At 44.2% G+C, this 13,670-nt stretch overlaps 1 protein-coding gene across 1 annotated transcript in view; it reads left to right on the top strand.

The window, feature by feature from the left end:
* The window catches only part of LOC311506082 (voltage-dependent T-type calcium channel subunit alpha-1I-like), a 141,843-nt gene that overhangs the window by 59,005 nt on the left and 69,168 nt on the right, over nt 1-13,670 (top strand). The window contains exon 4 of the mRNA XM_084569962.1: nt 7,417-7,514. Within this exon, the coding sequence (XP_084426088.1) occupies nt 7,417-7,514 (98 nt within the window). The remainder of the gene's footprint in view (nt 1-7,416; nt 7,515-13,670) is intronic.

Below are 13,670 nucleotides of genomic sequence, written 5' to 3'. Positions count from 1 at the left end.
CAAAACCATAACTCATTGGGGATTAGACTTAGGCCTTCTGAGGGTGTCCTGTGGTGTCTGGCACCAGGACATTAGCAGTGGGAGCCTTTAGGTCCTGTGGACTGGGCAGGAGGAGTCTCTGTGAATCAGACTTATTCCAACACATCCCACAGATACTTGATTATTTTGGGATACAGAGATTTTGGAGGCTGGGCTAAAACCTTTGAGCTATTTTTAGTTCTTTCACTTTTGGGGGTGCCTGGTCCACAACAATGTTTAGTTGTGTGTCTAAGTAACATCCACATGAATGCCAGGACCAAAGGTTTCTCTACAGAAGATTGCAAGATGATCAACGTTACTCACTTCACCAGTGGTTTTAATGTTTTGGCCGATCATTGTAGCGTCTATTGGTACAGCCCTATAGGTAAGTTTCCAATTGGGAAAAGGTGACAAGAAAGGATGAAGTGGTGCGTCGCATTGAGATGAGTACCACCCAGTACCAGAGCTAACAAGCCTTGCAGTTCAGCCGCTAGATGTGCGCTTCCTTCTGCACAGTGAGGCGTAGACAGAAGCTATCTCGTACATGGAACTGCTAGTAACAAGGTCTGGGGATTTTCTTGAGTACCTGGGTCACGGCTTCTGGAAAGAGAAGTTGCTGGGGGGAGGCGTAGTGGTTAGAGAAGCAGCTTTGGAACCATAGGGTCAAAGGTTTGCATCGCCCTATGTTCATCGCTGAGGTGCCTTCAGCAAGCTCCTGACCTGCAAAAGTGCTCCCTGGGCGCTCTCTGAAGCTCATATCAGAACAGTCTAGATGGATGTGTAGGGCTACAGGGCAAAGGATCGATGGTGGGGTTAGATCAGAAAACACTTATATGTGTCATTCTGGGAAGCCATGACGATCAACCTATTTGTATGTTATTGGTCAAAGAAAAAAGAAAAAAACTTTCCGTGTTCAGCTACCCACAGGTACCTACACATACATATTTATATATCGTTGTGACGTAAGTGTTGCACACACATTTTAGATGGATGCACGTGTTCAGAACAAAAGCAAACACACCTGCTCGAAACACCAGCTGTGAACGAAGCGAAGTGAGATGCTCAGACGTGGAAGATAAAGCAAGTCTGTGCGTGTCTGTGAGAGTGATTTGTATTATTCATGGTTTAGGGACATAAATCTGTTTACATGATCACACTGCAGGGACCCGCCACCCATTTGGTGACAAAAGGAAGTCCCTGTAATATAAATTAGTACTGCATTTTACTATGAGGAGTTTGTTTAACCATTTGTAGTCGAGCTCTTGCCGAAATAGGTCAGGCAGTGCTAATTGAACTAAAGAACAACAGGTAAATATAGTGTCTGCGTGTTTGCAAAGGTTCTCTGACATCCACGCCATGGTGTATCCAAAAAACGACCTGAAACTTGGAAAGCTGGACTCTGTGGTGATTCTTGCCTTAGGAGTTATGAATGTAACCAAGGTTCTATGAATTCATCGACGCTGCGCAGTCAAGAAAAATTAAACCAAGGAAGCGTCCAAGAAAAGTTTCAGATGCTCCAGATGAGCAATAAACAGGGCGTAGATTAGAGGTGTAGCATTTACTCATTAGGGAGCGCAGGACAGGAGTAACAGGATCCAAAGTGATTACGTCATACCTCCGCGTAACAGGTATCTGAGATCTAATTTCTGCAAAATAGCTCTGTTGCAATGAGGATTGTTACTAGGGAAGTATAGTAGTTCCCACAACATTAATATTAGTCAATGTCCTCTGAAGAGACAGAGATGGATGGGGACAGTGTCTGGTATAATAGCAGAAAAACAATGAGAAGGCCAAAGACTTACCAGGGAAGGTGGAAGGACATTCATCTTCATTTGAGCTGAATCAGTGTATTCTCAGTAGATGCTGTGTTTGTGGCACAGAATTACCCACACAGATTATGCGCACAGTTAATGCTTTTTAAATTTAATCCGTGAGTGTGTAGTGTTTGTGAGAACGACTCTGTCTTCTTTTGCTCTCGGCAGCATCCATTAGATTAGAGGCTAATTGCGGAGGGCAGTGCGAGCTTTCCCCGGGCCGAATCACAGCCGACATTCTGGAATGGGCTCTGTGTCTGTTACCCACGGGCGTCACCTCTTTCTCTTTTTCCTTTTGACATGTTCAGATGAACACTGTCCCCTGTCACGCCCCGCTTCAGGCCCCACGCCGAGCAGGCTTTCGTCCAGTCAATCTCCGAAAGGGGTTTGGCTATTTTTCCTTTCCCGCCACATAAGCAGTCCCTTTTATTTTTAGCCTAATCCACTGCACCGAGACTTATTTTTCCTGTCCTGTCTGGTTTCTGCAAAAGTAACAGACAAACCGCCGCATGTCTCTTTGCGCGCGCCACTGAGATTCTTGATCCGGCGATGAAGCACGACCCTTTTCACAGAAAGTCAGCCTTTCCCCTTCTTTACTTATTCCAATGTATGCCTCGGATAGCTTGGAGACTAATGCACCAAGTCAAAGAAATGATAAAAGACTTTCTCATACTGAGCAAGAGTGACTGATGTTTATTCATTTGAAGTACGTATCTTGACTGAACCTGGATGAAGGCGTCTGTAGTTACTCAGATTTATGCAAGAAGTACAACCTGACAAAAACTGGTGAACCTGCCTTTCCATCTTTTAGTAGCTACATACATAATTAAACAGGACTAAACAAGAAAGCTTGTCAGCTGTAGTTAACAATTTTCATAACTTTCTAAGATCCTCACAGGTGAACATTTGGCTGTTTGAACTGCCAAAGGCGAGAGTCTTGTTCTTATGTAAAAGATTCAAACACTCGTATTTCTTGAAACCAAAGTTCAACCACAGTGTTAACTTTGATGATGGTATCTTGCTGCTTTTACAGAAAAGAAAGTCACTATAGATCAAAGTCAAAGTCAGCTTTATTGTCAATTCTGACAGGTGCAACACATACACAGGATTGAAATTTGTTTCCTCAAAGGCCTACGGTGCAACAACTTAAACATAAAATGTACAAATCTGAGATTAAAAAAAAAGGAGAATGACAACACGTGACAAATAGACATGGTGGCAGGTGCAACCCCTGAGTTGGGTAGGTGCAAAATAAGGGATGAAATGAGTCAATAAATAATATACAATATAAATGTCATAGATGAAGTGTTAAAGGCAACGTAATGTACAGAGAGCAGTCCGAGTCCGAGGGGGTGGTCAGAGTCCTGAGTTAGTGTGTGCAGCCTGGTGGATGAAGCTGTCCTTGAGTCTGCTGGTGCTGGCCCGAAGACTCCGCAGTCTCCTCCCTGATGGCAGCAGACTGAGGAAGTTGTGTGACGGGTGGGTGCGATCACCTGCAATGCAGAGGGGCTTTGCACGCATTGTAGGTAGTACATTGTAAATTTAAGTTGTTTTCATATCACCTTGCAGTGTTTGAGTACGCCGCTGCGCACTGTCAGTTATCATTTTGTGAATTTTGCATGCTATTTCACATCGTGAAGGACATCCTGCCCTTATCCTTAGAGGTAACACTAACAATACACTATCAAATGACACTTAGAATGTGTCTGAAGTGCAGTGCTATCAATAAGACCATCCTATGGTATGGCATAGGTTTGTCCCCTCATGTCAAAATTCATCCTCACAACGCTTACACAGTGCCTGATACTGTCCACCATGGCAGTCTGAGCTTAATTTCCTTAAACATCCATGTTTGGTCTACGCTAGGCTTGCAGATGGTCCGCATCGGTTGCAGCCTCCGCCAAATGTATCAGAGGGGGCAATGCTGGCAATCGATTGCTGTTGCTGGGTGATTTGTTCAGTGTGTACCTTAACTGGAAATAGCCATGTTGCACTGAACAGTTGGATTTTGCTGGTCAACCACCAGTAACCACAAATAGCACAATGTATTAGAAAGACATTTCCCTTTCTTAGTGCCTTTGGCGAGGTGCCACTGCCCCAATGGACTAACTAACCATGGGTTGAATTGTCCACCCATGCACATTTTTAATTATAAGGCTCCTCGTGGTCTACATCCATCCTACCTAGGGAGGAATTATTCCTTCTGTCTGTTCCTAGAGTCCGTAATAGGCAAAATACTGGGAAGCTGGTCTCACTACATGAGTTTAATGCAATTTTAAATTACTCAGAGGCGTGCCGATCACACTATTGACAAGGCTATAGATAGAGTATAGATTGATGGATACGGCTTAGCTTGTTTATAATTCTGTTCTTTCCACATGGATCGTCTTGTGTAATGTCGGGGTCCTTGGCCGGAGATATCTCGCAAGAGAGCTCCTTAATCTCAATGACACTTTTATCTCCTGGTTAAATAAAGCTAACACTGATTATTATAATAACGGTGCCTAGGTCTGCCCAAGGTTTCGCCTAGAAACACACTCTCTCTCGCACACACACACACACACACACACACACAGAGAGTAGTCACATAAAAGCATGAATGAGATGAAGGTGTCACGAGCCAAAAAAGGAAAAAAATAGATGTGAAAATAGAGAACAATCATAAAAAGGACGCTTGCGACAGTCCACTAATTAACCGTCCCAAACACATCGGCCTGATTGATGTGTACAGGAAGAGACGCTTCTATAGAGCGCAAACACACAAAGACACAAAGATCCCCACACATGCGGGACGCGTTTGTGTTCTTGTGTTTCCCACTTCCACTTTATCTGCTTCTCTGTGTTTGTGTCCTTGAGTGGAGGATGGTGTATATTTTAATTGCTTCAAAACTCCCTTTTGACATTTTAGCCCCCTGCTCAGCGCCTCAGCAGCCCACATCAAATCATTAGAACTGGCACAGATACTATTGTTTTTGAGGCAGGTTGTAATAACACCACTACGCTCAGCTGGAAGAGTCCGCCTGCAAAACAAGTCTTGTGCTCTTCTCTGTACTTTGACATTTTCATCAAGCTGCTGCGTGGCCTTTCTGCGCTTTCCCAAAGAAAATTGGTCTACGACATGCCTCTACATCCTTTGCAAAGATGGATTCTTTCAGCTACGGGCCTGGTGAACTTTAAGAACAAAAGAAATAAAACGACTGACTCAAGCTAAAAATGAGAAAGCATTTCACCTAAAAGTATGATCGTGGTTTATATATATTTCACCTCTGCGTGAATGAGGTTTGTGAGACAGTTCTTGGACACAAATATTGATGGCACAGAGCTTGACTTTAAAGGGGATATATTTCAAATAGTATTAACATTTGTGCCTCCACCACAAGGGGAGGATTTTAACCCAAACCAAAACCCTTCCCTAAACCTTACCAAGCTGCAACTGAAAGAAAAGAGAAACACTAAACATAAGAAAACAGAAACCTCATTGCAGTTTTGTGGAACCCCTGCCTTGACATGGACTTTTGTCATTGTTTCTACTGTGCTGTACCTTCATCCATCCATCCATCATCTTTAAACGCTTAGTCACTGAAAAATGTCGCACCTTAACTGAAGCAATTAAGGTTATTGGTAGACAGGATGTGAGGGATGAGAGTTGGGAAAGGGGTGGATAAAAAGGGGTTGAAGGGAAGGGATGAGAGGAGTGGAATGCATGGATGGATGATGGTAGAGGAACGCAGGGAGTGAGACTCAGTTTGGGGGGATTCCTCAGGATCCCTGGTTCCTGTAATGAAAGATGGGATGGGGAGGGTGGAGGTTGAGAACTGAGCAGAGAGGGAGAGGGTTAGGTACAGGAAATGGACACTGGACATAGTCTTGTTCCTGAATTTCATTTAAAAGGTCCCAGGGAGTTAGGGCCAATTTCTATTGGCATTGGGGGCAAAGGAGAGGGGTACGCACTGGACACCTGGTCGCAAGTCCTTTTCAGGGCACACAGAACAAAACAATACTTGCATGCATCACAAATCAGCCTTTGGATGGTGGGATGAAGCCGAAGCATTGTGTAAAACCCATGCAGACAAGGGGGTAGTATGCAAATCCTACACAGAAAGGCCCCAAACCTGAAAAGTTCTTACTGAGATACTACCACCGTACCTTCATATAGGTTGGAGAAAGTCATGTCCATATTAGAGGGCCACAGGTGGGCCGGAGCCTATCCCGCCTGGCATTGTGCAATGGGCAAGGTTATACCTGGACAATGTGCTAGTCAATCATAGGGCCCACAGAGACAAAAGAACAACTTCATGCACACCTACAGCCAATGTCAGATCACTGACTAATCTAATATGCAGGACTGTGGGAGGAAGCTGGACCACCCCAGAGAAAAGTCCACACAGAAAGGTCCCAAACCTAGACCCTTCTTGGTGTAAGGTGACTGTGCTAAACACTGTACCTTCATGTAAGTCATGGAAAAGGGGTTCATTCAGTTCTGTCCATATTGGAGAGCCACTGGTGGGCTGGGTTGGGCTGGGCTGACTAATCTAACATGCATGTCTTTGGACTGTGGGAGGTAGCTGGAGAACCTGAAGAAAACTACACACAGAAAGGTCCCAAACCTAGGAAGGGCCAAAACCTAGACCCCTTTTCCTGTGAAGCAACAGTAGTAAAAACTAAAAGTGGTAATTTAGGAAATTGTTTCACAAATTGCAATGAGACTGTGTTGGTTTGTTAGATGTTATAGCAGTTGAAACCCTTGTTACACCAAGCAATCCTACTTTAAGTGTGAGCCGGGGGGTGATTCTCTGAGCTGGTGACTCTGTGCTGTTGGTGAAGGGCAAAGGAAATAGCTTCACTGTGGGATCGATAAAGTATCACATTATTGTAAATGACATGGTTCATAAGTCCATCTACAGTATGTGAGAAACGGCGAGCCTGTTGTTGTCAAAGCCAGTCGATGTGATCTGGGTGTTATTAGCTCGAGGTGCTGGAATCGCGCTGTACCCTACACTGCCGTAGCTCCAGGCACATCAGTGTCGCGCACACAGTCGCGGACACACACTTACCCATACTGTAAAACCCGCCGTCACTCGCTTTGATGATTACGGCCATGCATTACACATAACACATAGAGTACACACATGGCAAAGCGTGACCATCCTCCTGTGAAAGTGGTTTGGGTTTGAGGGCACAAACAGCTTAGCCACGCTGTGGATATGACTAGCTAACAGATGCCAGGCTGTGACTGAGCCACAACATCCTGCAGGCAACACTTAGAATAGAATGAGTCCCCTTTTCTCCACTTCTCTTTCTCCTCTTCACCTCTCTTTCATCTTATTTCCCCCCCTTTTGATGCTTTGTCACTTTACCCACTGACGTTTTTCTCCGGAGTGTTTGCGCCTGCCCCCATGCAGCATGTGTCGCATACAGTTGAGAATTGCACAGCTCCGGGAGGGAACAGGTGACATCAAGAAACGACCTCTGATGAATGAATCACGTTCAGGGATCTACGTATGCTGCAGCTGGTTACTCACTGGGGCAACTGCAAACAGCTTAAACTGCTTTCTCTTTTTTTCCTCTCTCTCTTCATATCCAGGATGGTAGAGTACTCACTGGACCTGCAGAACATCAACCTGTCGGCCATTCGGACAGTGCGGGTCCTTCGGCCACTCAAAGCCATCAACAGAGTGCCAAGTAAGAGGCGACATGAGGCGCTTTGAGTGCAAATTATTCACAGTTTAAGTCGTGTCACTGGTTTATGTATACATGTGCTTTTGCTTTATGTGTTTATGTGTCTCTGTCAGTTCACATGAAGTACAAAATGCATGAAAAGTCATGTATATGTATTTGATCCTTTTTCCTTTTTTTTCCCTCTGTGTGCCACCTGTTCCCTGTGGGCATCATTAAACATTCATCTTATGCTTAATCACACAGTCAGCTCAGGCCCTGAGTCACAGCGTTATCAGATTTACAAACCTCCCCATTAACACCGCTTCACTGATCTGAGTGTGACCATAAGCCCGCTCCTCTCATCTAAAACTTGCATCTCGGCCAAAACTTTTTAGCTCCCATTGATTTCTTTGTCCGGGTCCTTTGACGGGCAGCTCCTAATCATTGTAAACAGAGAATTAAACTTCCCGAGCTGGGTTCAGGTCGCTCACAGAAGCGGATAGCTGAGCGTCAGCAGCTAGTGTTCATCACCAGGATGAATGAATAAACGGGAGGTTCACAGATCCTCCTCCCTTGGCTATGCAGTACTATATACATTTAGAAACTGACCTTCAACATCTTAAGGTGATATGTATTACAAGACTTTAATGTTTAACCCTTGAACACTGATGTTATAATTAGTAAAACCATCACTAACGTCGAGTATATTTCACCCAATATAATATACCCGATACAAAATACTTTTCATCAAAATATATTGAAGTACATTTCTTATATTTTCAACCATAAAACAGAGAAAAGGTATAACAGGGGGCCCATATAAAAAGGCTGTAAAATTTGCAATAAATTAAGGAGACAAACAAAATACCTCTGCAAGCAACTGGATAATCATACAACCAATCAGAGCCATTTTGCTGTAAACAAATTGCCGTTCAAATGGCGACCATGTCGATGTCCCTCTTCTGTCCGTCGCCGCACAAAGCCTCACAGTTTCCAACGGAGAGACTCCAGACCAACTTTCCCCCAAATATTTTGTTGGTAGGGGAAGTTGGCAGACAATTTTCAGACAACTATATCCGACTACTTTGTGTTGCCAAAGGATTTTTGCCTACAGCCGGCTGAATTGTGTCCCTTTCCACAACATCATTGCTCGTCTCTTCCTGTGTGGACACAGAGAGGAGTTACAGTCACCCCATTGATAAGAAAATGCTGCAAATAGCTAGAAAAAAATAAATTATTGTTGTTTTTAGCAATTAATCAATTAGGCTATAGATGGACATGGTGCTTGCATCCAACAAGGTTTGTTGGGTGTAAGCACTACTGAAACCAAATACGCATGATTTTGTCAAGTAGTGAAATAAATACATAAATATATACTTTACATCATTTCTTTGCACTAGTCTGAAAGAAGATGGAGGTTTCTGAGCTCTAACGTCACCAGTGCGTGAAATGCATGTGCCTGTACAGTGTCTCTCTTCAAAGTCTTTGAGAGAGAGACTGTGTCTTCTACTTTTGAACAGTTGTAAAACGATTCTGCAGCAGATGGAGCTGATCGCATGAAAGATCTGTTGCGTAATTCCGTTTGCTCCTTGGGGACAAATACTTTAGAAGAAAAAAAAAAGACATATTTCCACTCAATGAGGGCAGCTATTGAAAAGTTTTTGAAAGAAATAAGTAGCAAACAAAAAGCAGCCTAGCTGATAACGTTAAGAAGTTAAGAAGGTTTGGCCTGTGATTGACTGGTGACCATGCTGCCTCTTACCTGATACCAGCTTGGAAAGGCTTCCCCTGCGGGCTACTGCAGGCTAAGATAGTAGACACTGGATGGACAGAAGTTCAGAAGGCCAGTTTCAAATCTAGATAACGGCAGTAAGTGTAAAATAAAGACCTAGACATGAGGAAACATACACGCAGATTGAGTAGATGATCGAGTTTGCATGGGTCCAAATGTTTGCTTTATCCCTTAACTGTTTAAACACTTACTCCGGCCTTTCATTTTCTTTCTACGCTCCTCCCTCTAAAACATATTCTTTCATTTTAAATACAGGCCTCTGATACAAACACATAATCCGCGATCGCAGCTCCTCCTCCTCCGCCTAGGACAATGACTTCCTGATTTCCGCTAGACATCTAAGTGTCCAATTACGGCGGCTCCGCGGAGTTCAGCGCAATCATCTGGAAAAGCCGGCTTGATTTCATTTCTCCGCACATTCCGAGGGACGGGCTTACCTTTCGGGCCGAGCCGCCGCCCAGGACGGTGCTCGGCTCTCGGAAATACATAGATTAACTTTGTTACGCTTCAAGTGGTTTGATTAGGACGCATTGTGTGCAGCGTATGGTGCTTCAGAGTGCAGACTGTAAACAAATCCACCTCTCCGGAGATGATTATGCATCGTAGCATGAACCTCCAGATACATGGGTTTGTTAGTGTAGTGCAGAGTTGCAGCAGATGTATATGTTATGATGTGTGCGTGCTGTTGTTTATGACTAAGCAGCATGTAATGAGTGCGCGGTAGCCTGGGTCCTTGGACACCATTAGAGGAGGAGGAAGCGATAAAAGCTATTTGTCCCTTGTTTTGTTCGATCGCTACTTTAGCCCAAAAGGTGCAAGGGGAGCACGAGCACATCCTGACCCCTCACACACCTCAATCTGTAACCCTCCAACAAAATGGCAGATAATTGTGTTGTGCGGTGTGGGTGTGCTGTTGTATTAGACTTCTTTTTGTGGTTGAAATCGGCGTGAGATGGAGAATGTGCTAGACAGAATAGTAGCTGGAAAGATAGCGAGCCCAACAGAGGGGAGAAAGAGCTCTCTTCTGGCTTTGAGTGAATAGCGCAGGCAGGTAGCTGCGAATGTGTTTCCACTGTGGCGCGAGGGGAGGCATCCATCTTTATTTGGGAACAGCAGGAGCTGGAAAACCGATACAGTCACTGGGAGAGGTGGAGATGGAGGCAGGTAGAAAAAGGAGAGAGAAGGAAAAAGAAGAAGAGACAATGTGAGGGGGAAAAAAAAGCTGATACCCTACTGTTTCTTTCTTTTTTCCTCCGGTTTTGTTTCCTTCCATTAATATTTTTATTCCTCGGCTCACCCCTGTTTTTCCGCCAGCCCTCGGGCCCCGTGTCGTTCTCCCCGCCCTTCGCTTTCCCTCTATCCCTCCGTCCAATTCTCCCTCTCTTCATTCATCCAATTAGCCCTAATGGAACAGCGGCCTAATGACAAGGACCCTGGGGAAGAAATACATTTAGACTCGCCACCAGAGACACGTACACGAGCCCTGACGCCGCTGCTTTCGAGTTAATGCCAGTTCACGAGACAAATTAACCTCTGGGAGGAAGTCAGGTGTATCCTCACCTCAACTTCTTATGCTAGAACGATAAGATTCACACATCAGTGAAGTACATAGTTTGCCAAATGGTGCAAATGACTCACAATTAAGGACACGTAAACTATTCCAAATCCAAAGTTATTAGAAGTTGTACCTCGTTTCCCAACAGCTTTATTTGGTTATTATCTGTGTTTTATAAGACCTGTGCCCCCTACAGTTTCACGCAAGGAAATGCATTTACTTTTCCCTAAGCCTTAACCCTAAATTAAGAACTAGCTATGCACCTGGCACAACTTCCTAGCATACACTGAGATCTCTAATCCACTGCAGAAAGGAGGACTTTTGTAAACATATCTGAGATAACAGAGATTTACATAGGAATGAATCCGGAGGGCTTGCATACGTCAACAACTGGGGATGGAGAATGAAGCCGATGTGGGAAAATTGCAGTTCCTCAAATGACCACTTAAAGCTGACTCCAAAGGAGAATCAATCTCCATAGGTTTCAGTTAAAAATTTCGACCTTTACACTAGAAAGAAACATGTTTATTCACTTATTTCCATCTCTTTTTACTTTGTGGGTAAGAATAAAGACAGAATAGAAACAGAGACTAGAAACATTCAAGTTTCTCGTCCTTCTCCTGTAAATTAAGGATTAGCTACACACCTGGAAACGTCCTATCATACACTGTGATCTCAAATCTGCCGCGAGGGAGGATAGGATTGAATCTGGAGGACTTGCATACATCAACAACTCGGGCAGGAGAATGAAGCCAATGAGTAAAAACTGCAGTTCACCGAATCACCACTTGAGGCTGACTCCAAAAGTGAGTCAATACCCATAGACCTCCATTAAAAATGTTCAACTTCACAGCAGAAATAACAGCCTGGTACAAAAGAACGCTTTTCGTCTCTTTTGAATTCATGTCAATGGTGTGTGTAAAATAAAGACAAAAAAGACAAGAAATTGCCAAGCTGCTTGTCCTTCTTTCTGCTTCATTAAATTAAGAACTAGCTGCACACCTAGAAACTTCCTAGCATACACTGCGGTCTCAAATCAAATGCAAAAGCTTCAGAGAAAGACCAGAGGATTTCTAAAGGAGTGAATATATGTCCGGACAACTTAGATGAAGCCAACGTGGAAAAACTGCCCACTTCAGACTGACTCCAACAGCGAGTGAATATCCCTAGACCTCCATTAAAAATGTCCAACTTTGCAACAGAAATAACAGCCTGGTACAAAAGAATGCTTTATTTTTTGTCAGTTTTTGTCTCTTTTTTTTTTTTTTGATTCATGACACCTGTGTGGGTAAGAATAAAGATAGAATAGAAACAGAGACTAGAAATTGCAGAGCTGCTCGTCCTTCTTTCTGGTTCATTGAATTAAGAACTGGCTACAAGTCTAGAAACTTCCTAGCATACACTGCAATCCCAAATCAACTGCAAAATCTCGAGAGACTAGACCAGAGGTTTTCAAAGGAATGACAACTTAGATGGAAAAACTGCAGTTCCTCAAATGATCACTTGAGGCTGACTCAAAAGCGAGTTGATCTCCATAGACCTCCATGTTCCATGATAAACATGTTTACCTCTCAGGAGCTAACTTCTCCATTCATGGCAACTGTGCAGTAAGAATTTTTACACAACACACCCGTTTAAATTATATCAGGCCTTAAAGTTTCATATAGGGTGTGACCTTCCCACCTCAGCCCCACTCACGCTCCGCCTCTTTGACCATTTCTGGATTAGTTTGGGGTTAGGTGGAGTTTTTCGTTGCCAAGATGGAGACAGAAACCTTCAGGAAACCTATAAACGGCATCAAATCGTTGCTCCCCGTCAGCTGCATACGTACACAGAACCATGTGAAAATGAGGCGTTAGGGAAGGCGTAAATGTGTGTTTACGTGTGTTTGTGTAGCGTGTGCACTACAGGTATTTCCATGCCTGTAAACACTATTATCACGTCTCTCTCTCTTTCTCAGCCTCTCTCCTGTTATTCACTCGGTTCATATGCACTGTTGTGACACATTAACCCGCTGCTTGTTGTTATTCACGAATCACACCAAGGCACCGCAAAGCGAGCACACACATCGGATCAGTAGCAACGCAGACACGCCTCTCTCAGGTGTCGGCGCCGCCACATCGCCGTGACGAGATCTCATCAGTGGGTCTCACCTCTGTCTCTCGTTAGTCCAATCAGCTGTCATCACGTTCCGCTAATCACGGCCTCGGTGTGTCGTCACAGCGGGACAGGCCCCGTCCACAAGGGGGAATGAGGTCATCATGATTCGACAGGGGGACACGGTTTGCGTTCCAGCAATTAGTCTAATCACGAACGGGACCTCGTGTAGCCCGATTACCATGCTGTAGAGCTCTGAGGATCTTTGAGGGAACAGCTCATCTCCAGCTGTTGCCTAAGGTGTGTTTGTTTTTCACACTGCCTCCTCTGGAGAAGCTTCCATCCCCCACTTCCCTTCTTCTCTGATTTGGTGCATGTGCAATCCATGTGTCTTTTTTTGTTTTTGTTTTAGCTGTTCCCGAATGTGTGTGTTTTCAATTGTAACCTGAACTTCTCTTGTGGATGTGTCTTTGAAATACCCCGAAATGTAGGAAACAACCCTTAATTAAGACTAAACTGCAACTTTAATGCCTTAGGGAAGGGGTGCCCACAACTTTTAGGCCTCCAAAATACTTCTACAGTGACCAAGTCAAATATACACCAATCAGGCAAAACATTATGACTTAATGTCCTAATATTGTGTAGGTCTCCCTTGTGGTGACTATGGATGTGGCCTTCTGAGGGTGTTGTTAGTGGGGGGCCTTTGAGGGGAGGGGCCTCTTTGGACCATCCCACA

This window comes from Chelon labrosus, assembly GCF_963514085.1.
Source record: "Chelon labrosus genome assembly, chromosome: 21".
Taxonomy (NCBI): domain Eukaryota; kingdom Metazoa; phylum Chordata; class Actinopteri; order Mugiliformes; family Mugilidae; genus Chelon; species Chelon labrosus.
The sequence above is the reverse complement of the archived record's forward strand: the minus strand, read 5'-3'. Positions and strand labels throughout refer to the sequence as shown.